This window comes from Giraffa tippelskirchi, chromosome 12 (genome assembly GCF_054371585.1).
Source record: "Giraffa tippelskirchi isolate mGirTip1 chromosome 12, T2T-mGirTip1v1.2.pri, whole genome shotgun sequence".
In the NCBI taxonomy this organism is placed as follows: domain Eukaryota; kingdom Metazoa; phylum Chordata; class Mammalia; order Artiodactyla; family Giraffidae; genus Giraffa; species Giraffa tippelskirchi.
Window position 1 is genome coordinate 8,353,906 of NC_137286.1, and position 27,695 is coordinate 8,381,600.

General features: G+C 39.4%; 1 protein-coding gene across 50 annotated transcripts in view; it reads right to left on the reverse strand.

Annotated features, from left to right (window-relative positions):
* Positions 1-27,695, reverse strand: part of VRK1 (VRK serine/threonine kinase 1) — an 80,283-nt gene that overhangs the window by 36,871 nt on the left and 15,717 nt on the right. For 20 of the 50 annotated variants that reach the window (XM_081551666.1, XM_081551634.1, XM_081551630.1 and 17 more), the window contains 2 exons: positions 10,267-10,431; positions 5,454-5,509 (listed from right to left, as the gene is read on the reverse strand). In XM_081551666.1, the coding sequence (XP_081407792.1) occupies positions 5,454-5,509; positions 10,267-10,426 (216 nt within the window). In that variant the 5' untranslated portion in view covers positions 10,427-10,431. Of the gene's footprint in view, positions 1-5,453; positions 5,510-10,266; positions 10,432-15,068; positions 15,357-23,254; positions 23,328-27,695 lie in introns of all 50 variants that reach the window. The other 30 variants (XM_081551669.1, XM_081551637.1, XM_081551627.1 and 27 more) reach the window with 3 other exon arrangements.

A 27,695-nucleotide genomic window follows, 5' to 3' on the forward strand; every position in this document is an offset into this window, starting at 1 on the left:
CCATTATAACAAAATAAAGGACCTACTTCCTTGGCATTGCACTCCAGCCAAAGCTAGCTATTTCTGTTGAAGAAAATACCTTAACTCATAACTAAAAATTTTATTAACATACTTCAAATCTAAAATACTTTGCCAACTCTATAATAGCCAAGATTTAGAAAAGAAATTGGGACTGACATTTTAACTAGAATATCACTAAACGTTTCTTTAAGACTTCTAAGTGTCAAAATGAAGATGACAACAGAAAAAAAATTAAAATGTGATATATTTCAACAGCACCATCTAAAAGCAACTGGCTGCCATTTAAAAATGAAGCTGTATAAAGTTTCTCCTTCCTACCAAAAAATTATGATATATGAATTGAAAATTTAGGTCACTTCTCATAACATCAGTGTGGGAAATTAAACATCAGTCTTCAACTTCCTTCCAGAGAACTTCGGACTACAGCTATCTATCAGTACACGCTGGAAACGACTATGATATAAAGAACTGTTAGAATAAAAGATCCTAAAGCCTGACCTCTACCCGCAGTTCTGCTGCTAGCTCATGGACATGACCATAAAGGGGGACTGAATGAAGTAATCCATTATACAATCTGTTAACAAGAAAACACAAAAGGAGGGACTTCCCTGGTGGTCCAGTGGTTGACAATCCACCTTTCAGTGCAGGGGACATGGGTTCAATCCCTGGTCAGGGAACTAAGATCCCACATGCCAAAAGGCAACTAAGCCCACGCACCACAACTGGAGAGAAACTTGCCTGCCACAACAAGGGAGCCCGAGTGCCACAACTGAGACCCCATGCAAATAAATAAATACAGATTTTTTTTTAGAAAATATACACAAAAAGAAGTTTTCCTCCTTGCATCATCCGATTTTTGAAAGATCAATTTACCATTTCTCTCTGCCTGTTTACTTTCCTGAAATAAAATACAGAGAGTGTCTCTCAGTTATCCAGAGGCAAGGAATACAAGTTCACCATCACTGGTGACCCAGCACCATGACTCCAAGACTGCCCCCGTAAGTCAGTAAGGATCAAGGTCCTAAACAAACCCGGACATGGTCACTTAGGAGGACAGAGCCTACACCCAGTACCTACCTAGACATCTGCCTTAAATATGTTAGTCGTAACTTCACTTCAAGACCAAATGTAAGAAGTGCGTGGATTAGTATTTGGAGCTCTTGTGCATACATACCCGTTAACGCTGAGAGTGCAGTAATCAAATGTTCTAACCAGTCTTCCACACGGAGATGGGAACCCTACCCGAAGCAGAGGGTACCTGGTGCCCCCAGTGAATAAAAGGACCCCCAGGCACAGGTAAGCACAAGCATGAGCACAGGACCCCACTGAAGAGAACTAAGGTGCTCTGCATGCCAGACTCCACCAGCGGCTCTCAATCTTGATGAGCAACAGAATTTCTTGAGGAGACTTTACTAAAAATACCAATAACCCAGCCCTGCACTTGGAGATTGTAATTATCCTATGTAACCGGAGCTGAGAACCACTGTTTGATTTGATATGCTATTAAATTATTAAGTCTAATTTCACATTAAAAATCAATTTGTCTTTGATTATTTCTTAAATAATTTGTTTTCTTTCTCTAAAGATAAAATACCAATTCACTTTAGAAAATCTGGAAATACTATGATATATTTTCTTTCTATATATAGCTATTTTGTAAAATTACCTCTGTATTATAGTTTTGTATCTTGCTTTTTTGGGTAATTAATTATGAAGCTTCCCCAAAGAATAGTACTTGTTCTTTGAAAAAAAATGATATTTAATAGCTCCTGATGTTTAAACAGCAAATGTTCATAAACAGTTCTGATCTTAATACTGGAAAGAGGTGATAATCATTTTACATGTTTGTATTTGATGAACCATTTTGACTTCTACAAAGCTCTATGAGAATAAAAGGACTGCAGATTAGTAGTGAACAGAGCTATGGCGCTGCCTATCACAAGTGAAGACAAATCACAGACAGGCCTACGCTAAAAGGCACAGACAAGAGACAGAAATAGGTGCATCAGGAAGTTGCAAGGTGGTAAGCAATTATGGCCAAAAACTTTTGAAAAGAATACAACAGGCATTTAAGGGTGGCATAAAGAAAACAAAATTTAAAACAAGGTCCTTAAAATCTAGTTAGGAAGGTAAAATTAACACATAAAAAACTAAAACAAGTAGTGCCATGGGAAGGATATTAGCAAGTGAAATTGTAAAACAAACGGAAATATATAGAATGGGAGCAACAGGGGTTTAAAGGAGTTCAGGAAAGACAAGTATGAGGGAAGAAACGACCAAAAGCAGTCACTAAATCACTTCTTAGAGAGGAAAAAAAAGTCAACATTATTTTGCTTATGGTATTCTTCCAGGATCACAGACAAACCAGGACATTGAAAATGTTACTGAATTATTAAATGCAAAAGAGAAACCAGCTGAATGTTTATCATCATCCTAATTACAAAGAGAAGACGTAATATAGGCTAATGGGAGTAGAACTAAACTAGGAGACAGGAGGCACAAGAGTACTGAACTAGGGTTGATGACAAATAGCTTTTAACTTAGAAATGTAATTTGCTACCTTAAGCAGTTAGGAAATACTTGTTTCTACCCATTTTCTTTCATAATGTAAGTGAAAAAGACACTAAATAACAAAATTCTTAGAACTACTCATAATGAAGAAGAATATTATAATTCTAAAATAAAACATAAGTGTAAAGAAGCTAGGGTTACACAGAAGAAAAAGAGACACGGTTACACAGTAGCCCCACCTACAAGCCACAGCTCAGGCACTTTCCTTCAAGACCTGGAAATAGCCGTGCAGGTAAAGCAGCTGCCGAGTGGTCAGAGGTAACCGTATTTTCTGAACCTCACTATCATGAGAAGTTCATAAGGGGACTCGCTTTCTTCCCACAGTAGAAACTATTTAAAGATCCTAAGAAGAAACTAATCTTACCCATAGATTTTAATATTTTAATTGTCATATCAAAGACAAATGCAGATAATATTCCATGCAAATGACCCAATTTAATGGTACAAACTTCATTCCTCTGATATAGCAGCAAAGTAAGTATTTCAAAGGAACTTAATACACAAGAAAGAAGAAAAATCCAAAATGAAAAGGCATAAAGAAAAGTAACATGGCAAGGGAAACAAACCAATCACACCCACTTTAAAGTTACCCACGTTGCTTCCACTCACAGGCATGATGGAATAGTTGGGATCCAATTAGCCCTCTCACAATAAACAAATATGAACAATGGACAAAATACAGGAAAATTACTATTCTCAGACATCAGACAAAACAGGCAATACAGGACTGTGACTTCTAAAGGACGGGAGACAAGCAAATGAGCCCCAGGACGGGACACTTGAGATGCTGTGGGGCCAGAGGGAGACCAAGCTCAGTGCACCACGAACCCTGACGCTGACACCAAACAAGGAGATGAGAAATGCTTTCACTGCAGGAATATTAGGAAAAATTAACAACCGATACCCCTCATGAACAAAGATGCGAAAATCCTTAATGAAATGTTAGCAAAGAATTCCAGCATTATGCAAAAAGCATAATACACCTTAACTAACTGGAGTGTATGTTAAGAATACAAAGTCAGTTTACCATTCAAATATCAATCAATATAAATGCCATATTAACAAAATAAAAGAAGAAAATCCTATGATTCATCTCAAAAGATGCAGAAAAAGTATTCAGAAAATAAACAGGCAAACTACAAACTAGGAGAAAAGATTTACAACACATATATTTAAGAAAGGACTTGTATACAGAGTAACTCTTACACTGAATTATAAAAAGCAAAACTGAGTTATTAAAAAAAGAGGGGGGAGGGCGGTGCCAGTAGACCACAAAAGACTGAAGAGGATCCACAAAGGAAAACACATAAATTGTCGGTAACCATAATGAAAAAGTGCTCAAAACCAGTCAGCAAGTAAATATAATCTAAAACTATGAGATACTACTATACTTCCGATATCATGGTCACAACAAACCAACAACAGATCTGACAATTCCAAGCGTTAAAGGGGACACAGAGCAGCTGGAATTCTCACACGTTACTGGTGGCTGTGTAAAATAGTAACAACCACTTTGGAAATCTGGCTAGTACTTTCTTATAAATTTAAATATGCACCTTCCCTATAAACCAGTAATTCTAGGTACTGATCCAAGAAAAACAGTGACCAGAGTATTTACAGAAGGTCTATTCATAAGAGCCCAAAACTGGAAACAATCCAAATGTCTATCAACAGGAAATAGAAAACTAACTCTAATATGGCTACCATATAATACTACAACATAAAGACTGACCAAGCAACTGAGATGCCAACAATATACCCGAGCCTTTAAAACACTATGCTGAGCATACGCAGTCAGAGACAAAACAGAATGTACTGCATAAATACCATTTACAGGACATTCTGGAAACAATCCACAGGGAGAAAGGAAACTCAGACAAGCGGTTTCCTCCACGGTGATCAGAAAATGACACCAGGAATCTTTTGGAAGCGATAGAAATGCTCTGTATTTTAACAGAGGTAGGATTATACAGGCATATGCACTTGTCAAAAACGATTCAAACTGTTTATTTCATATCTGTTTCCTTATAAAAACTACACATGAATAAAAACTTGGTGGAAACAATCACAAAAACAATTAGATCCGAAAGAGGTATTAACTCAAACAGGATCAAATATATTCTTCTTTTAAAAAAAGAGAGTAAAATAAAACAAATCAAACCAAAAAACCTTGAGGTAATTCTAATTTCAGAAATCTGTAGCCTTTAGGAAAAAAAGCAGCGTTGGGGGACTTTGTGGTAACTTGCCCAAATAACAGACCCTGTTACTTCTTCTATTTAACAAAAACATGTTCTTCATACATAATAAAGAATTTTGAGTTACAAATGTTGGTAAGCAGAAGATGCATACAACCTCACTTACTAACAAACAGTAGTTAAAATGCTTGTTAGTGGCAATATATAAATTGACCTGGCTATTCAGAGTATGTCTATGTTAGACAAGATACTGTCTACCTTTACTCATTACAAACTAATTTCAACATCAGTGTAGCAAAAAGAAGTTTCAAAGTGACCACAAATAAATAACTTTATTTATTAAAATGAAAGGGGAAGGAAAGATAACGGGAAATAAACAAAAACTGACCAAGTGCAAGTTCAGAAGCAAAGCATGACAAACCACAATAAAGTTCATTGAAGTACTACAATCTTTAGGATATAAAAAAGCATCTCATCTATTATAAACATAGCTGAAATAAAAAGAACGAGCTGAGTATTTTCATTCCACTCCTGCAAACCTCCAGCCTCTCATTCATTTTTTCCACAAATACTAGTGCCACTCTAACTCAAAAGAAAGGGGAGAGAATTTTTAAATTCAAATTATTTAAAACTATAAAGCCACGTTTTGTCTCATTTAATACTTACCACTTTCACAACACAGGGTGCATCGGTGCCCACGGATTTTGAAGAATTCGTATCAGCTGTTTGAAAGAGTGACATATATAATATCAGAACAAGAAGTAGCACCATTATAGCCTATTACTAACCCTTTATTAATATTTAGATCTGTAGATCTATAACTTCTTGATAGAATAAATTTCAGTTCCCAAATATGTGTCTCAGGATATCATTACTGCATATTTCATCAATTTTAAGACATTTTTTCCCACGATTTAACATGTCTGAAATTGGAAGTCATCTTACAATTGCTGCTATCTTCAATGTGATCATCAATTAAGTATGGAAAACTGAGTTAAAGATTTCTTTAATTCAAAAGTACTCAGGTCTTTGATATGCTAATGTATGCTCTGAATTTCCAAGAGGATGATAACTGATACAATTTCTTAAATTTAACAATCTAGGGAATCATTTTTAGAAGTAGCATCAGGTAGGAAGGTAAGAAGAGAGGGAGGTAAAGTTCTAAAGAGAACTCATTTGGGGTAAAGATAACTTCTCTAGATCAATGGTTCAGGATATCGGCACTAGACCTTTGAAATGCCATCCAGAATAATTTTAATGCGGCTGTCATATTATTTCGTGCAAATATAAGAAGCATAATTGCCCTGAAATGCTGAATTAGGAAAATAAGGTTTCCCATACTCATTAAACACGTATCTTTTTTACCAGATACCTATTACATGCCAGTTTCTAAGAAACTGATTTAGCAATGAACAGGAGCAAACAATCTCTACTTTTATAATGCTAACATTTCAGTGGCTGGACACAGATGATTAAAATATAAAGTATGTTTGATGGCAGTAAGTGCAAGAGAAAGAAAAATTAAACAGGAAAGGAAGGTAGAGAGTTGCAAGTTAGTAAGAGGAACCTCAGTGATAGGGTATCATCACTGGAGCAGTGGTCTGGAGACAGTGAGGGACGGAGCCATGGAAATAATCTGGGAGAACATTCCAGGCAGTCCAGTGCAAAGGCCTACATGTACCCAGAGAAGAACAAGTGAGGTGCAAAGTACCAGGGTACAGATCAGAAAAGCAGCAGAGAACAAATACAAAGATAGGTGACCTAAAGCTGCAGCTATGAATGCCATGGCGAGCCACTGGAAGGTTCTGAGAAGAGAAATGGTAAGCTCAGACTGCTTTTCTGCAGAACTGTGCGAGTGGCTTGTGGAGAATGGAGGGTGGACAGGAAGAGCAGAGCAGAGAGTTAAGCGAGGCTACTAGAATACTCTGGGTGAGGAAGGGCGGCAGCGTGAACCAGAGCAGTGGCACACAAGGCGGTGATAAGTGGTCAGATCGTGGACGTAGTTTTAAGCAAGAGCCAACAAGACTTGTGATGAACTAGATACAGAGGGTAAGGTGGGGTGGGGGGAGAGGGCAGGATGACTCCAGGTTTTTGGCCTGAGCAACCGGAAAGAGGAAGTCGCTACTTGCTATGACAGAAAACTGTAGGAGGAGCTGGTGTTTTGGGGTGTCTTAAGTTTGAGATGCTTATTAAACATCCAAGCTCAGGTGTTAAACAGGCAGCTGACCTACAAGTCTTGAGTTCAGAAGAGTGGTCCAAGTTGGATAAAAAAATTTGAGAGTCATCAACACAGAAATGCTATTCATTTAACATGAAACTGGAAGGGCCCCTAGGGAATGAGTGTAGACAGAGGAAAGAAGAAATCCTAGGACTGGCCCTAAGGCATTCTCACATAAGAAGCTGAAGAGATGAAGAGGGACAGGCAAAGGAAATGGAGAAAACACCAATCAGCTGGAAAGCAGCAGCACTGTGAAAAGGCTGTAGCTAAAATACTTCAAACGACAGAAGGGAACACCAGGTCATAAAAACGGCTAAATGGGCAAAAGAGTAAGTCTGAGTTCCTTAAGGAACAGTCCCTGCTGTGATGACTACATCACTCAGACACTGAATTAATAATAGAGCAAAGTTATATTTTTTAAAATAAGCATTTAATGCACAAAGTGTTAAAATGAGGATAGTATCCCAACAATACCAGACAATTCAAATGAGGAAAGGGGGAAAGGGAAGTTCAATAATTCATTCAAACAACATATACTGAAAAATATGCCAGATACCAGGAAATAGGAAGAATTGTCTCACTGCCAAGGAGGACATATTTATTCTGGGAAAAACAAAAGTAATTTCAGTGCAGCGTGAAACATACTATGAAAGGGTTAACAGAGGAGCATTATAATCAGGTAACACCTGCCCTAAGATCAGCTTTGGAAAAATAAAGCAAAAGAAACATCACATACAAAGATCAAGAGGCAAAGGGCAGCATGATAGTCAAAAACAGATTCTGAGAAAATAAAAGGGATGAAGAAAAAAGTCATAAGGACCAGACTACGTGGAAGGTATGGGATGCCATTCTCAAAGTCTGGCGCTTCATCCTAAGGTCCCTGGGGGAGCCATCAAGAAGCGTGAAATCGAGTAGATCACTCAAGCCACAATGTGAATAACAAGATGCAAGAGGGCAGGGCTGAGCAGAGAAAATTCACTGCTATAGTGAGAATCCAGACAAGACATGAAAATGACCTGAACCCAGGTAGGACCAGCAAAAGAGGGAGAAATGAATGCATCTGAGAAGTCTCACAGCTGAAGCAACAGCACCAGATGAAATACCAGGAATATTCGTGTAATAACACTTGAGAATGCTTTCCAGTGTCTGGCTTGGGGGGTGTCATTCAGTCAGATCATCCTCTCCGATCCTGACAGAATCACGAGATGGAAGAGGATGATATAAATTTTAGACATGTCTGTGGGTCATCCAAATAGAGATCCCTTGTAGGTCACTGGCTATGGGCTTGGACTCAAGGGATCAAGAAAGTCCTTGGCTACTAATAAAAGATATGGAAATCAACAATCGAGAGACAACAGAAGTCAAGAGACTCAATGAGATCACTCAAAGAGACTACACAGAAGGAAAAGTGAGCTGAGAAAAGAAGCCAGAGAGCACAGAGGTACCTGCAAAGATGACCTAGCACATCAAGAGGCAGGAAGAAAACCACAAGTGAAGGTACGTATTATGAAAGACAACGGTGAAGCAATGTTGATGAGCAGGAAAGGCAAACCGTATCAAATGCTACAGGAAGTATCTAAACAAAAAAGCAATCTTTTAGCAGAAAACCATCAGTTAGCAGAAACTGCTGATGATCTTGAAACACTATTTTGGTGTCAGTGGGCACAGAGAGATAAAGTAGAGGCCGCAATACTGAAGAAAAGCCTTTTCCAGATCAATCTAGTTTTTAAAGAGTGAAAGTTTTATTACACAAATCTGTCAAACCATTGGATATTAAAAATACTATTAGATGGCACTTTCTGTTGAGAAATACCAATACAGATAAAACAGCTGGCACACATGCAAGGCAAGCTGCAAATTTGCCAAAGGTTACAAAAGCAATTAACTAATACAAAGTGAAGAATTTACTTGCTTTAAGACAAGTTTCCAATCCTAATACGGGAAGTCTTCAGTATGCACATTCTGCAGTAGAGCCAGGTTACAGAATTGCCATCTCTAAATTACAAGGTCAAAAACATAGACCTGGCTAGTATAGCTACTAACCTTTCATGACTTATGAAGGCTTTCAGTTTAAGTCAGACAGTCTAGGTCGCCGGGATGGGTTTGGTTCTGAACAAAACTAAAGAAACAATTTATTTCCCCTAAGACAGGTGCCACTGATCTAGAGACACTGTATTTATAAAATACAGTAAAGTGCTGGTTTTTAAACTATGTTTCATGAACATACATCTAGAGACTGCAACTAACCAACTACAACTCATTGGTCCTGGTTGAGGTAGACCCCTCCGGACTAAGAGCAGCTGTTCCTTCATCTACGTCAGTGGTTCTCAAACTTTCCCAGGCATCCATCTGCACCCCCTGCAGGGCTTTTTCATTCACACGGCTACACCTCCTCCCTACAGCTGCTGATTCGTGGGTCTTGGGGAAGGACCCAAGAATGTGCACTTCTAACAAGTTTTCACATGATGCTAATCTAGTATTAGTATTAGTATTGTGAGGAAGATGTTGCTCGAAAGAAAAAGAAAGGTTCACTACTAAAAATAAAATTTTATAAACCTCATACAGAAATATAATAATTAAATAAAGATTAGAGGAGTAAGAATACATGGCAGAAAAGTCAGAGAGAAATATCAAAAGCAATCATTACATGCACTGTATCAATACTAGTATTCTGAGAGAAGCAGCTTTAGAAGCAATCAGGTAAAATATTTTTCAAATGAACAAATTAGCTAACTTACAGTATCGCAGGGTTCCACAATGGGTCCCCTAAAATTTAAATAATGTGCTAATTAAATAGCACATTTCAGACTTAATATGCAATTTCTAGGTCATTCTCCTAAACTCCACCATGATGACTATTAAGGTTGCATAGAAAGAAAAAATATCCATACCTATTAAAGATATGAAAAATCTCGAAATTATACTAAAACAAAGAGAATATATCCTAATTGGGTGGAGGTGGGGAAAGAAAGATATGGCTTTCTTTGGGTCTCAGAGGAGATTAACATCATATAGAATATCTAATAAATCTAAAGCCATATGCTCACTAGTGGCAATATTAGAGGTGTTTTCTCCTCTATTTCTACTGAGATTAAATCAACCGTCTTCTCCACTCCCACATCAGAGAGGCATTTTTGCCTAATAATATTATGTTGATGTAGACTATTAGGAGCATCCTGTAAAAGTCTGCAATTAAGAAAATATTTTGATAACAAACTTGTAAATCTTTGGACTGACAATCAGAAGTAGTGGTATACTTACCAAGATATATACAACCAAAGCCACCTTGGCCAATGGGAGATCCCAGTTTCCATTCCTTTTTGGTCATATCAGTGATTATCTCCCCGGCTGCAAAATGTTCTGCAAGACGTCTCTTTGCAGGGCCCTGTCTTCCAGCCTGAACAGCTTTTACACGAGGCATTTTCACTATAATAAAAAACAAAGCAACATTCAAAATTATAATACTGGAAGTGCTGAAAATGTTTTCACTGAGGAACGCTTTCTATGCAAAGATGCTATTCAAATTCCTACTTACTCCAAAGTTTAAATAAAGGACTCATAAGTGCTCAATTCTGTTTATCTCTTAACTTGGAAGAGGAAGCAATAAGTAACATGATCCATGCAATTATTTGCAAGAAAATATTTCAAGTTCCAGTGATATAAAATCATCAATGACTAAAAATGCTATTTAATGCTAACAGTGTATGGGGTGGTGTGTGATTTCAAACTCTAATAACCTATTTTAATCTACTAATTGAAAAATATTTAAAACATATAGTTTTTAGGATTCTATAGTTCCTTAAAACTATATTATAGATACAGTAAAGAAAGAAAAGAGATTGATAAAAGCTGTAAGGTAGTCTGCAACGCCTGAAATGGCTATTCAGATAAGCGATGTCTGTTAAGATTCGACAATTTTACATAAGTAGCTTGGTTTTGAGCCTAGATATTACAAATACATACACACCACATTAGACTGGAAAATTTAAGCACTATCATTCTACATACACAAACTCCATTTATGCAAATACTCTTTATTAATTTATTGAGAATTTTTAAATTTAACTTTTCCTGACAGAGTACTGATATATATATTCATTGCCTATATCCTAAGTTAACAAAAAAACTTCAAAATAAATGAATGTGCTTGTTATTTCTTCATATCAATTAATTCTCTTAATTGTTTGTAATCATTAAAAGAGTTTTCTGAATGGAATTTCAGTGCAACCATAATAGCCCACACTCAAAACACCAAAAAAAAGATGATTTTGACAACTACAGTTAAGTAGATTGAGTTTAATAACTAAAACACACAGTACTATCAAATACTAAAAGGAATGCCTTCTAAATTTTACCCAACTTTATCAAACCACCAGACTAATCTCCTATTCAATAATTTCCTTATAGCATTCAAGACAATTTAAATGATTTAATTAGAGAAGATTCCTGAACTTTAACAAGAAAAAAATGTGAAACTACAAAATGAAAGATCACACCTACATACTAATCAACCCAGGATGACCAGCTCTAACACCCTAGTCTGTTAAAATTACTGAAATTAATAGTAAAAGAAAATATTCTTTGTGCTTCCAGGCCAAAAAGAAGATACTCTGTAAGGAAAGTAAAATCATATTGTCATCACATTGACAGCAACACTTTATGCCAGGAAAAAAAGGGAAGTAACATATTTAAGACTCAAGGAATGAAAATACGAACCAAAGAGTCTATACTAAGTTAAATTTCAAGTCTAAAGACTTCAAAGTGTTATCAACATGGAAATGGGGAAAAGGAGTAAGAATCTACTAGAAAACAAGTCTCAGATACCCCAAATGACTAAAGAAACGTCCCTGTACGAACTGACAGTGAGCAGTAAATAGATAATTATTTGCAGAACTGAGCCTCAACAAGGGTTATAAAGGAGATGATAGAGTATATTAATGGGTATATGTTCTGACAATGCAGACATAGTACAACTGCAAAAGACAGGGAAACAAGCTAAAAAAATCAACTTTCACTCATATTGTGATGATCCTTGGTTTTGTTAACTAAAGATATTGTAGGCAGACATAGAATAATGCAAATGAATAATTATGTGATGTTTTAATTCTACCATTGCTGTGTCCTTAAAAACAGGATTCAAATACGGAAGGGGATGCAGATGAAAGAAGAGGCAGGATTATATTTGGAAGTATTGTTTGTAATTCAGAAGGCATTTTATCTTTTACAGAAAGAATATATATATAAACACACAGACATACACCTTTGTATTCCCAAGCCCCATTCACCAACAAAAAAGCTTAGCGAAAGAAACAGCACAGTAGCAAACAGAGAGCGTTCCTCGTGTACAAACCGTATTCTTGAAATACTATCTCCTGTTAAAACGGTGCCTTGAACAAACTACTGATTTCAGGTCTGGAGCTGGAAATGTACAAGATAATCCTGGAAGATCTTGTCATTTCTAGATGTCAAGGAAGCTATCAAAAACTATTAGAGTTATGTCATATATGTCTAAGGAGTCAAGATGCTACCACTAACCAAAGATGAGCCAATTTGAGTCAATAAAGATAATAACCATAATGGATTAAAACACACAAAATGGGTGAATCAAAGTTTATCACAGTAAGAAAACTTAAGTGGTCACCTCCAGAGGATAGCAAGAAACCACTCAATTTTGAAAACCAGTGAATAAAGGGAAACAATCAACCATCTATCCTTCCTTTCATATATGAATTGTACCACTAGATAACCAAATAGAAGATGAAGAGAAATTTCTCTTTACACAGAAAAATTTCAGCTAATAAGTAAGAATGGTTTTAGCTTAACACCATTTCCTCCTCCTAATGAATTAACGGATCCAGACATTGAGCACTGACAGATACTAACATCAACAAGAGAGAACTATTCAGACAGTATATGCCTCGTGATAAAAGAACACACAGCTAGCCATGAAGAAATCCTGCCAAAAAAGAAAAAAAAAATAAACAGACCCTGAATCTGACCCCTATCAATTCACAGGATATGAAGGGACCAGAAGAATATGATAAACTATGACACAGGAATGCAATCAGCAGAATTCTAACTGTGGGAAGGAAACCCTTATGGTGCATATGACCCTATTTCTTCAACAGATAAAGGAGGGAAAAGAGATGGGGGAGAAGAAAACTAGATTTTAAAAGACTTTAAAACACATCTAACAAAATCTGGCAAATCTAAGCCACAGTGTGGAGGGATACACATTTGAATGATAAAACTATAAAGAAAAGAGAGCAATTACCATAAAAGCTGGAGGTGACTTTGGGGAAGCATAAGAAAGTCGGGATTTGGATGGGGCCTGTGGTGGGCACATTTTTCTTGAAACAAGTGGTGGTTATAATAAAAGTTCCTTCTGATTCATTATGTCTGTATGTGCATAATAAGGTTTTCTGAATTGTGACATATTTTATGGTTTTTAAACTTTAAAAAATTACTGTTCCTATAATTAACAATCACCAAGAGATCAAAATTGGAAATCCTTTCATATTCCATGAGCTTGGTCCAATCACACACACACAAATAAAGAAAAAAAAAAAGGTTCCAAAGTAAAACCTGTACTTCAATTCCTGTGAACTTATTGGTGGCCTTTTGCTTTTTTATTCACGGGCACTCCTTATATATTCTATACGTATTAAAGAAATTAGGTCTTGGTATTGCAACTAGTCTTCCCAATTTATTTGTCTTTTGACATTGTTTATTTTCAGTTTTAGAGTTTTATGTCATCCTTAGAAAGACCTCTCCCAGTAAAAAAAATTTTTTTTCAAACATCTCCCATGTTTTCCTTTAGTTATCTTATGGTTTCATAAAGTTCTTTGCTAATATTTTGTCTGTCTACACTTACACTGGTATAAGATATGAGGTGGGAATCCAGCTTTTTCCCCGTTTAGTCAGTCATCCATACATATTAGGGAGATGCACAAGTATTGGAGAACCCACTCCAGTACTCTTGCCTGGAGAACCCCATGGACAGAGAAGCCTGGTGAGCTACAGTCCATGGGGTCTCAAGAGTCAGACACAACTTAGCGACTAAACCACCACCATATATATCAAACCAACCCAAGTAAACCAACTATAGAATACAGTTCATAAAACTTGTATAATATAGGTCCTTGGTATCACCAGTTTCTTTGGAATGGAATGGAATGGAAGGTTGGTTACTAGTTAGTATTTGAAACTAACCTTATGCTTGGGTTAAAACTTCCCTCACACCTCTATCTATTCCACGTGAATGTCAAGAAGTCACTGAAATATACTCTGCTGCTCTGACAGAAAGGGGCCACTACAACACAGGATTTTCTTTAGAATAATTCTAACTGAAACTCCTTTCCTCCAGTGGCTTTTTGTGGAAAAAGATACGGTGGTCCCCCTCCGGGCAGTCCTACAATTTTAGGTGGGCCATAGACAACCAACAGCCATGTCAGTGCTCAGAGCTGGCCTCTGCTGGGTGTGAGGGGGTGACAATGACAGTGGGTTAATAAATCAGCATCTGGTCCATAAGCTTTTTTAAAACATTTACTTTTAATTGAAGGATAGTTGCTCTTCAGTGTCGTGTGGGTCTCTGCCATACATGAGCATGCGTCTGCCACAGACACACCTATGTTCCCTCCTTCCTGAACCTCCCTCCTGCCTCCCATCCCATCCCTCGAGGTTCTCACAGAGCCCCAGCTTGAGTTCCCCGAGTCATACAGCCAATTTCCCCGGGCTATCTACTTTACATGTGGAATAACCTATCTTTTACAATGTGAAGAGAAACAAGACCTAAACAAATGCAGCTGGTTATGCTCACTTCATAAAAAGATTTTAGAAGTTTTTCTTCTCTTACCACAATACAAAGAGTTTAAACAGCATTTAAATTATCTATTCCTAAAAAGTAGTGAAGATCTGAACTGGGAAAGCCTGACAATGCCAAGTACTGGTAAGGATGCGGAGCAAATGGAGTTCACACACACGAGCCCGCGTTTCAACCACACTGAACACCTGTTGTGTGGCAGCTGCGGCCCGACCCGACAGTTCCTCTCCTGTGCACGTACCTAAGAGAGACGGAGACAGACCCACCAAACACACGGTGAGGGATGACAGCAGCTTCTCTCAGAACGGCCCAACACCGGAAACCACGTGTCCGTCAACAGGAAAACATGTGATACAACAGATGAACCTCCAGAGACGTCACTCTGCCAGCAAAAGCTGGTACAGTCAAAGCTATGGTTTTTTCAGTGAGAGCTGGATGTGAGAGTTGGACCATAAAGAAAAGGCGGAGTGCTGAAGAATCGATGCTTTTGAATTGTGGTGCTGGAAAAGACGCTTGAGAGTCCTTTAAACTGCAAGGAGATCAGAACAGTCAATCCCAAAGGAAAGTGAAAGTCGCTCAGTTGTGTCCAACCCTTTGAGACCCCATAGACTGCAGCCTGCCAGGCTCCCCTGTCCATGAAATTCTTCAGGTCAGAACACTGGAGTGGGTAGCCATTTCCTTCTCTAGGGGATCTTCCCAACCCAGGAATCGAACCCAGGTCTCCCGCACTGCAGAAGGATTCTTTACCATCTGAATCACCAGGGAAGCCCAAGAATACTGGAGTGGGTAGCCTATCCCTTCTCCAGGGGATCTTCCCAACCCAGAACTGAACCGGGGTCTTCTGAATTGCAGGTGGATTCTTTACCAGCTGAGTACCAGGAAAGCCCATATCCTAAAGGAAATCAACCCCAAATATTCATTGGAAGGATGGATACTGAAGCTAAAGCTCCAATACTTTAGCCACCTGATGCCAAGAGCCAATTCACTGGAAAAAGACTCTGATACTGGGAAAGTCTGAAGGCAAAAAGAGAAGGGGCAGCAGAGGATGAGGTGGTTGGATAGCATCACCGACTCAATGGACATGAATTTGAGCAAACTCCAGGAGATAGTGGAGGACAGAGGAGACTGGTGTGCTACAGCCCATGGGGTTGCCAACGAGTCAGACGTGACTTAGCAAGTGAAGACCACCACCCACCCAAATGGTATGTTGATAAACCCAGACACAAAACAACACACTCTATGATTCATCTCATTAATCCGTGATGTGCTAAGTCACTTCAGTAGTGTCCTACTCTTTCGATCCCATGGACTACTGGAACCCACTGGGTTTCTGTCCATGGAATTCTCCAAGCAAAAATACTGAAGTGGGTTGCCATTTCCTTCTCCAGGGGATCTTCCTGATCTAGGGATCGAACCCACATCCCTTAAGTCTCCAGCACTGGCTAGCTGGTTCTTTACCACTAGTGCCACCTGAGAAGCCCAATCCATAATGATAGAAGTCAAATAGCAGGATCACTGAGTCAGAAGGTTTCTGGGGCTCTGGTCATGTCCCATACCCCAGTCTGTGTAATATCTATATTGTATGTTCACATCATCAAAATTAATCAAGTTATACACATGACTTATTTCATTCTATTTTTAAATTTATGTAAAATTAACAGCTGATTACACAAACCTTAAGTGTTATAACGGTCAGGATCCAATCAGGAGTTAAAATGCATAAGTAACTTAAAAAAACTTAAAATAAATATTATTAATTTGTAAAAGGTAGTTAACTATTAAAAGGGGTAAGAGAACTCTAAGGAAGAGCAAAGGGAGGGAGCAGGTACAATCTACAAGGTCAAAGGAGAGAAGACAGAAAGGAACTCCTCACTGGATGGGCTGTGGCCAAGCCCACTGGGCGGCAGAGCTCTCGAGGGCACCTGCTGGTACACAGGACTCCACCTGCTGGGGTCCTGGTGGAAACAAGATAACTACTACTGGGATGCTAAACTAAGCCACGGAGGATAAGCATGCTGTGCTCATCCACTCTTTAAAACGGTGGGGGGGAAAGCCAAGCACACTGCAACAGCAAGAGAAGCCCCTTCCCCATTCTGCCTAGCAGTGCCCCCCCCCACCCTCTACTGACTAACCTAATATTGTGCTGGAGAGGAAAAAATGCTTACAAGGTCTAGTTCAAGCATCATCAACAGAGCAAAGAAAGATGTTTATGGAATTGAGAGGCAATAAACTGATAACCCGCATAAATGTTGCACAAAGGCTGACGAATCTCTGCACGTGCGGACGCACTTGGGTACCAACCACACTGGGACATTTTCACACCATCAAGTAAGTGTCCCTGGGCCCTCTTCTGCCACCACCCACTCCTGTTTTTCCCATCAAAGGCTACTGGTCGTGCCCTCGGGGTGGGCCTCTCCCTTTGGAGAACCTAGTCTGCCAGCTCTGCCTGAGACCTGATCAGGTCTCAGACCTGAGGGAGCCCCTCCTGGCACCCCCTGCACCCTGTCTGATCTTCGCTCCACCCAGTCACTCCTCTTATTCTCTGGTTCAGAGTAAAAGACATCTCCGAGCTTCAGAGAATATGAAATCTGTGTGTCTCAATCTCCTTGTCCTTTCAAGAGGATTTCTGAAAAGAAGAAAGGAAAAGTATTTAAAATCAGAAGTCTCTGGTCAAAAACTGTAATAAATAACATGACCAGAAGCATTTGCCTCGGTAAAGAACTTAAAATACTCATTGGAATTAAACAATTGCTTTAGTATATTATAGGTTTCTCCTAACAATGAAACCAATACCTACGTTAAGGTTTCTATTAAAAGAGTAAACCAGAGGGAACAAACCGCCACCAAATTAAATCTTTATGCATAATTTCTGCCCAGCTGGAGCAAAGCAAATCCAAGTTATGATGGCCAATCCGAGAGAGAGATTTCAAAGAAAAGAAAGTTTGCTGTCACTAACCATTACATAACCTGACCACTTCTTCTCCTATTGACATTAAATGAAATTCAGATGCAAGTAAAAAAAGGACATGAAAATGTAAATCAATACCGCTCTTTACTGAAATCATTCACTGGTATATTCCATATTAGCATATTCACCAAAACTTAATTGTAAACAGAGCAATTATGGTACTAAAGTTATTAAATACACAAAGCAAGCCTGGAACTATACATATTCAAATAGAATTTCAGTGGCAGATCAACTTTTATATCTGAAACAATACCCTAATTAATAGTCAGCTCTGATAATGAAATGGTCCTCTGTTTTTCAGATAACATTCCAAAAAAAGTTCTGCTATGAATATTAAAAGAAAGTTTTGTGAAAAGATTCTTAAAATTTCAATAGCTATATTTATCACAATATGGTACTGTATTTAGACAACCGGCATTTTCCAAGTCCTGGATTCAAATTTGGAATTTTTTTAATCCTCTGCTGAAGAGAGAAAAAAAAAGCTTGAATGAATCCAATAATGCCACTTACACTCAATGAGCTCTGAATTCATCATACCCAAACTGGGAAATTACAATGCTGTATAAAGCTTGTCACATATTGGATGACTAGCCATACATTTTCCCTAAAATAGGTATGTACTTGAGTTTCTCTGAGAGGGTCATATATTTTTATGAAATTTTCTTTAAAGTCGTAAGTTCTCTGATGCTTTTAAACTGCACAGAGACATGCTGATTCAAGGATAATTTTGAACAACCTGGACTATTCACCATGCCATTAACATGGTACCAACATATTGTTAGCTCTGCTCTTTGCAGCAGAGAGCACTTTCTCGCCCCCACTCCCCATATACACTTGCTGAAAATATTTTCCATACACAAAGATCTAGCTCTTCTGCCGTCAGACATGACCTCTTAAGTTTCAGTCCTGTTCTTACTGCTTATTGCATTTGATAAACGTTCCCTGTAAGTTCATGAGCTTCCTAAGTACGAGACCTGTCTTACAATACACTGCACTTGGTAAGAATTCAATATATGTGTCAAGTTACACAGCAAAAAGGTTAATAAGTTTTTTTTTCCCTCAGATACCTGACATCTAACTTTATGCTTAATATACATCCAAATGGAGTGGACATTGCCACTCCTTTGAAAAGCCTAGCAACTGAAATCCATATCAAACCCTATTTAGTCTCCCCAAAACTGTAATTCCCCTTCCTAACTCATAGTTCTCAACAGATGACCTCATCTCCTAGTTTAGAGAAAAAAGCCAGAAACTTCAGTGGGAGTTCCTCTATCTTTCCAAGACTCAAATCTACAAACCACCTGCATCCGCGTCAAGTCCAACTTTGCCTCCATCCTATCCTCCTCCTCCATCAAACACCAGCTCCTTCTTCACCTGTATCCCACCCCCTCCTACGTCCTGACTTAAGACGATTAACCCTTCTCTCAAATATTCAACATCTCCCTCAACTAGAGCTTTCCCATCAGCTTTTATATATGGCGTGCCTATTAAAAAAAAAAACAAAAAACTTTTTCATTCCCCTCTGCTCTCATCAGTACCAACCATCTTAAATTTATCTGTACTTACTAACGCACCCTTCCTCCTCATGTCACCGCAACTCACTCCACCTGAACCGCGAGTCCACCCCAGCCACTCTGGCTCAGGGCGCTAAACCCGATGACCCTTCGGATCACCTCATTCACTCTGCACATTCCCCAGCAGCGCTCAACACTGCCGCGCATCCTTTCTTTTCCTTTGGCTCTCTCTTGCTTTTCTTGCATTTCACTTTCTTGCTTTCACTCTCTCGCTTTTGCTTTCTCAACAGAACCCTTCCCTGGTTCTCAGAGCCTAGATAATCTGGGAGACACAACAGTGAGTGAGAGCTCATTCTTTCAAGGAACTTGTTCCACGTTTGATGTGTGTTTTTCCAGGACTGTATCACTCTAAAAAAGCAGACCACCTATATTTCCACAGCTTAAACCACAATACAAATTTTATAAGAATAGATTACATAAAAGAAAAACATGCTGTTAAGTAAAATTAAGACCTCTGGAAATAAAGTTAAGAGCTTTAAAAGTAAGATGAGGGCATATACAGAAAATATAACTGATTGATGTGATTTCCTTAAGCTAACAGATCTCAAGAGTTTATAGCCTTCAAGCAGTATGTGCACCCATGCTCAAAGCAGCACTATTCATATCCACCAAAATGTGGAAGCAACCCAGGTGTCTGTCCATGGATGGGTGGATACATAAAATGTGGTATAAACATATGATGCAATATCTGCAGCCTTAAAAGGAAGGAAATTCTAACCCAGGTTACAATATGGAGGTACAAAGACAAGTGGTATTATTTCAAAGGTTGTTGCTGTAGATGTTAATTACACAAATCTATCTGTTATCACAGCAGTCAATAAAGGTCAACTGTGAATGATGTGAACTTACAAAGGAGAGGCATGATTTGTTCATTCATTCATTCACTCACTCAGCAAACACTTACTGATAACCTGCCACATGCTAAGCACTGCTCTAGTTCTTCTCTAGCTCCTCACTGTTCTTCAAGGAACCAAACAAAGGTCCTACCTTTGACACGTACATTCTAGAAGAGATAATAAAACCTACCATAATGGGAGAATTCTCTAATATTTTAGAGGATGTACACGCTATGTTTAAAAAGAAGAAGAGCATGTCAGGGGGACAGAGGACAGGGAGGGCACAGTGGCTGGGGGCAGCGTGTGGTGTCAAGAGAGAGGTCACCGTCAGCCCCCCTGAGAAGGGGGGAACCGAGCAAGCACAGGGGGGAAGTGGGAAAGCTGGCCATGAGTATCTGGGCAGAGGGCTGAGTGGTGCAAAGCCCCTAAGTTAGGAGTGTGCCATGCCAGCAAAGAGCAAGGGTGCCAGGTGGCTGGTGTGGAGTGGGCAAGGGGAAAGGAGAAGTCAGAGAAGGAACATGGGAGCATCAGATCAAGGGGAGCCCCAGGGGCCACTGTAAAGACTCTTATGACTTTAGCGAAAGGGTAAACATGATACTAGGAACAGGTATTATACTTCCATCTTGATTCACAATCCTCCAAATCAGTCAGGATGAAAATCATACTCTGACTACCCAAGTCAAGAATTCTCCCACTGACCAATTTCTCACCAAAATTTTTACATTTTTAAAATATTTCTGGCTAATGTGAATTATTCCATCCTCAAAATTTATTTCGTCTATAAGCTGAACTTGATATAAACTTAAAACCTTAAGTGCCTTTGTCATTAAAGTCACCTCAAGGTAGGACTGGTTTTATAAAGGATTGAAATCCATTTCTTAACAGAACAGACTAGGACTAGACCTTATCCTCCCTTTAACATACACATAAGTCCCATGGTAGTGCAACTACAGTAAGTGGCTGCAACTTTGGGACAGGAAATACAAAACTTTACGATGCTATGCCTCCTTTAGAATTTAAAATAAAAATAACACTGAATCCTACAAAATTCTGTATTATTACAATCTATAGTGTCTGCTTCATTAATTCATTTGCTCAACAAATATTTACTGAGCACACACTCTGTGCCAGGAACTGCTCTAGCAGGTGGAAATACAGCAGTAGACAAATGAAACAAAAATCCTGCCCTCACTGAGCTTATATATTATTTGAGGATAGAAAGATAATATTTTTCAAATTTGAAACATGTGCAATGTGCAATGGTGACAAGTACTAACAGAAAAAATAATAAAGGAAGAATAAGGGGTGGGGTGGGGGAGCTGGGGCTGAACCTGAAATGTGAGCTGGTAAAGCTGCACAAGAAAGTGACATTTAAGCAAAGGCTGGTGCTTTCCAGGTGGCTTGGTGGGAAAGAATCTGCCTGCAATGCGGAAAATGTGGGTTCAATCCCTGGGTCAGAAAGATCCCCTGGAGAAGGAAATGGCAACCCATTCTGGTATTTTTGCCTGGGAAATCCCATGGACAGAGGAGGCTGGCAGGCTATGGTCCATGGCAAGAGTCAGAGACGACTAAGCAACTAAACAACAAGCAAAGACTTGAAGGTAAAGCAAGGAAGCTGGCCAGGCGGTGATGGAGAGGAAGAGCATCTCACGCTGAGGCAGCCACAAGCACAAGGCCGAGGGCCAGGGCCTGCCCAGCACAGCGAGGAGGCTGGCACAGCTGGCAGAGAGAGCACTGGCTGACGTCAGACGCCTAAGGGCCAGGGGTGGCCATCATGTCCAGGATACAGGCCACTGTGAGGACACTGACTTTGAATTCAGTGAGGCGGGAAATCATGGCAAGGTTTGGAGCAGAGGAGTGGTGTGCTCTGATTGAGGTTTTCAAAGGATCACTCTGGCAGATGCATCAAACAGACTCGGAAGGGGGCAAGGCAGAAACCGCTACCAGTTACTAGGACAGTGTGGCTACTGGAATAACCAATGCCTGCATTCATGCTTACTGACTAGTGAGAATGACAAGTTTTTAAAAACTGATTTTAAGCCACCAAAGAGAGGGATACAGAATAACAGGAGGTTTTTCCAACATTTTTTTTAACTTTATACAAGCTATCCACTCCCAAAAAAGCAAGTCTCCAGTGCCAAGTCGAAACAATCAATATTAGTGACAGATGGTCTAGGAAACACGCTAATCATCTCTTACTCTAGATTTTCTAAGCTCTATCTCATGGCAAGTTAATTCACCAGGAAATGAAACATTTGAACTCACTTATTCCAAAGGCCTTTATAAAACACCTCCAGTGTATGTGCTGGAAAATGTGCTGGGGCTACAAATATAACACAAATAAAATGCAACCTTTGGCTTCAAGAAGCTGCACTTAGCTTCATGCAGAAACACCATCACACGGGATTTAATATTATATCATCAGCTTCAAACAAGGATCAATAAAAAGCTTGCCAGGTGAAGAATGTTTCTGAATTCTTTGATAAAAACTATTTATTAAAGAAAGTGAGCAGTTTCAGACATCTACAAGATCAAACTTTATTAGTTTCATGGTGGGAAGAAAAGTGCCTCTTCCAGTGATGGAAGTTTTTAAGACATTAAGAGCTATGAAACTCCTGTTTCCCCTTTTTCACTGACTGGCAGGAAGTTCAAAAGAAAAGTATAAACTCGATTACATGACTACCCATTGTGGGAGGCAGTAATTCTCAATCCTGGCTACACATCATGATTACCGGCAGAACTCTGAAACACTAAAGGCCCTATTTCACAAGAGCCCTAGTGTCTTATGCTTTAATCCTGCACAGGCAGTTGTGAAGTGCAATCTGGACCACTGGTTTATATACATCATCCCTCACTATCCTCAGGGGATTGGTTCCTCGATCCCCTTGGAAACTAAAATCCGCTCAAGTCCCTTACATAGAATGGCACAGTATTTGCATATATTCTGTGCACATCCTCCCATATACTTTAAATCATATCTAGATTATTTATAATAACAATATGCAAATGCTATGTAAATAGCTGTCCACATGGCAAACGCAAGTTTCACCTTTTGGAATTTTCCGGAAATTTCTTTCGAGTATCTTTGGTTCACAGCTAGTTGAATTCACAGTTGACTGAACCTGTGGATGCAGAACCAATGGATATCGAGGTCAACTGTGTTCTGGCACATCTTCCTTTCTTCATTAAGCCAATCATTTTCAATTAAGGGCTCTATTACAGACAACTCTATTGCATCAGAAAATTTTAATAAAAGCCCCCTTCGTTTTAGAAGTTGGGTAAAAAATATAAAGTAGTGAATGAACAATTCAGAAGGAGTGCCCCCGCCCCACCCAAATCACCTTTTCCCCATCCCATCTCAGGGCAAAGACCTTCGTTCATATTTCAAACTTATTTGAAATTAAGAAATAATTACATATTTGGTATAAATGGCTTCCTGCCAGTCTACAGTAAGTCAAAGAATAAAATCAAGTAGAAGATAATCAGTCAATAAGGAACTTCATCACCTCTTCTGCTAAATTATATCAAGAATAATTTGAAAGCAATACATCTAAAGACAATTCTCTTACAAATGAGCCAGCTAATCAGAAGTTGATTAATGCATCTGATGAGTGTGAAGAAATCATATGAAAAATAAAATATAGAATCTTGAGTTTATATGCCCTTCCCAACAATAAACAGGGTCTCTTTCATATATTTACTTCATTTTATCCCCACAAATCCTACAGTTGAGACAGAATTGTGAGGATGACGACAGGAATAAATGCAGGTATTACCAATACCATTTAACATAAACTAGTGAGAAGCAGGAAGGTTTCCTCTGACTTCCTGTTAGGGACACCCGATCAATCTCCTGGGCTTCCCTGGTGGCTCAGCTGGTAAAGAATCCATCTGCAATGCGGGAGATCTGGGTTCAATCCCTGGGCTGCTAAAATCCCCTGGAGAAGGGAAAGGCTACCCACTGCAGTACTGTAGCCTGGAAAACGTCATGGACTGTATAGTCCATGGAGTCGCAAAGAGTCGGACACAACTGATCAACTCGCTTTTCAATCAATCTCCTAGTGTCACTCAGAGAACCAGGCATATCAATACAAGTATGAAAACTATTCATGGCTGTTATGGTACTGTCAGCAACACTAACAAGTTAGTGAGTGTTAGTCACTCAGTCATGTCCAACTCTTTGCAACCCCATGGACTGCAGCCCGCCCGGCTCCTCTGTCCATGGAATTCTCCAGGCAAGAAGACTGGAGTGGGTTGCCATGCACTCTTCCAGGGGATCTTCCTGACTCAGAGACTGAACCAAGGTCTCCAGCATTGCACGCAGATTCTTTACTATCTGAGTCAAATATAACACAACAAACCGTGTAAATTTAGAAGTGAACTTCCATAGATAATGATCCTATCAATTCATAGGTTTATTCCTGAAAAACATGAAGCTAAACTCAAAGAAACATTAAGCTAAACTTAAGACTGTGACACAATCTTTAGATGCAACTGTCATACTAGTCGTGTTTTCACACCTAAGCTGCAAAGAACTAGGTGAAGACTGAGACTTCCAAGTTGGAAAAATAAAGTAGATTATCTTCATAGGAGAAAAATTTGCTCTTATTCAGAGTTTTTAAACTTGTATTAAAATAGTGATTAACATTCAATTTTTATAAAAAGTTTTGGTACAGTGAGTAAAATGTTTAAAATACAGTATCAGATGTACTTCAACTTTTATTTCCTTTAAATGATTTCCAAAAGTTCCTAAAGAGTAACCCTAACTGCAGAACTAAACTTAACCGAAAATAAACAGCATGGTACAGTTTAAAACACAAGCCCAAGGACACCTCACTGCCACCACTTCCCCCCAGAAGGAACAATTTCATGCAGTTTCTGCTGTGCACTGCTCCTTCCGACTTCTGACGCAGTGGTTAAAAGATCCAAACAGGTCTCCACGAATCAACCGTGAACAAGACACCACAGTAACACCTGGAAAACTCCTTGCTCTGCCCAGACGAAGGCATCAACTCAGAGAAAGGGACAAGCTTGAAGATGCCGAATTCAAAGGAGCTTGAAGATGCCGAATTCAAAGGCAGGTGGCACCTGGCTCCTTGACCCATAAGCTCTACAAAAAAGAGCTGAAAGGAATGCTTCTTTATGTAAAGAAAACACTGAAACTTTTCTAAAATTAGAAATTTCGAACTATACTGCTAATTTTTTAAATTACATTTAGCACACTTTGACGATCTTGTTAAATGAAAGATTTCCCATTAGTTCTGCTATGGGGGGGGGGGGGCAAAATTAACTACCAAACTTTGTTCATGGTTAATTCTCCAGGTGTTCACTATTAAATCTCCACAGGATAGTGACTGAACAACATCCTTCCTTGTATATTCTTGCAGCAGGACTCCAAGAAAGACTATTTCTAAATACTCTAAAGGAAATTGGAGAAGGCAATGGCACCCCACTCCAGTCCTCTTGCCTGGAAAATCCCATGGACGGAGGAACCTGGTAGGCTGCAGTCCATGGGGTCACTGAGTCGGACACGACTGAATGACTCCACTTTCACTTTTATGCCCTGGAGAAGGAAATGGCAACCCACTCCAGTCCTCTTGCCTGGAGAATCCCAGGGACGGGGGAGCCTGGTGGGCTGCCGTCTATGGGGTTGCACAGAGTCGGACACAACTGACGCAACTTAGCAGCTAAAGGAAATTAAGATGACCAAATAGTCAAAGTAAATCAGAAGAGGAAGGACTACAGTCATTAAAAAATACTGCATGAAAACATAATAAACTTTTCAGAATCCCAGAGAAGGGTTTTCTATACAACACACAAAATAAAACACACAGGCCTAAAGAAAATTCATGTGACAAAATAAAAATTCTCCACAGATTAAAAACACCATAAACAAATTCAAAAGACAAATGAAAAATATCTACAGAATATGTGACAAAAGGCTAATTTTCTCAGTACATATTAAAGAATCCTATAGATTATAAGAAAGACAAAAACCCAAGAGAAAAGTGGCAAAGTGACAGAGAGAGGCAAATTCATGGAAAAAGAAATACAAATAACCTTAAAAAAAATAGAGGAATTAGCAAATGCATACAAAGTAGAAAAGTAATATAATGAACTCCTATGTACACATCATCCAGTTTCAACAATTATTCACATATCACCAGTTGGTATAACCAATCCATAGCCCCTCCCAAGAGCATTTTAAAGCACACCCTCAAACACAGTATCATTTCATGTTAGAAGTATTTACTTCTAACAGGGACTTTCTAAAAATACAGCCACATTAACATTGTCACACCTAACAAAATTAACAATTCCTTAATATCACTTAATAAATAAATGTTCAAATATCCCCAAGTGTCTCAAGAAAAAAAAAAAAAGTCTTCCTATAGTTGATTTTTTAGTCACTAACTGGCTGATATATCTCTGAATCTCTTAAGCAGACAAGAGCCATCTCCCTATTTTTTTTTCTTTCCCTTGTGGGTGTTCCACATTTTGGATTTTGCTGATTATCTTTTTATTGTCAAACTTTAGCCCTGTAGTTTTTGTTACTGTGGTTGCTAAAACTGCTCAATCTCTGGTGTCTGCCTTTCAGCAAGAGACCAGCAGAACACACCTCTAGTTCTGTGAGCTGGAAGGACACACACACGCAGAACAGCGGGGCATCTGGTAAGAAATGTTGTCAAGAGCTCCCCGGGGGTACAGTGGTCAGGGATCTGCCGCCAAGGCAGGAGACATGGGTTCGACTCCTGGTCCAGGAAGATTCCACGTGCTGAGGGCAACTAAAGCCTGCACGCCGCAACTACTGGAGCCTGTGGGCCTAGAGCCTGTGCACCGCAATGAAAAGCCCATGCACCGCAATGAAAGGCAGCCTCCGCCCACCACTAGAGAAAAGCCTGTCCACAGCAACGAGGACCCAGTGCAACCAAAAAAAAAAAAAGAATCTATGACAGGATTTGGGTTTTGCTTGGGTAACCCAGGGGAGGATCTAGGAGGGAAGCTTCCCTAATAGCTCAGTTGGTAAAGAATCCACCTGCAATGCAGGAGAGCCTGGTTCAATTCCTGGGTCGAGAAGGTCCCCTGGAGAAGGGATAGGCTACCCACTCCAGTATTCTGGCCTGGAGAATTCCACAGACTGTATAGTCCATGGGGTCACAAAGAGTCGACACGACTGAGCGCCTTTCACTTTTCAGGGAAGCTAGAGTTTCTCTAAACTGGATGCAATTAGAAAGTACGGGGATCTATGTTGGGTATCTCAATAAATCTTATCTGAGAGGAGACAAGAACAAAGACAAAGTGGTAACTGGTAAAGAAGCTGTGGTCACTCACTCTAGCCAAGGACTCTGTGGACGGCAGCAACTCGGGCTTCGTTTGTGCTCTGTCTCATTTTTGTGTGCTCTGCAGAAACCTGGTTGGAGGCGTTCTGAGCTGGAGGACGCAGGGTCAGCTGTGACCCAGGCCAGCTCCTGATGTGGGGCCACTCCCCT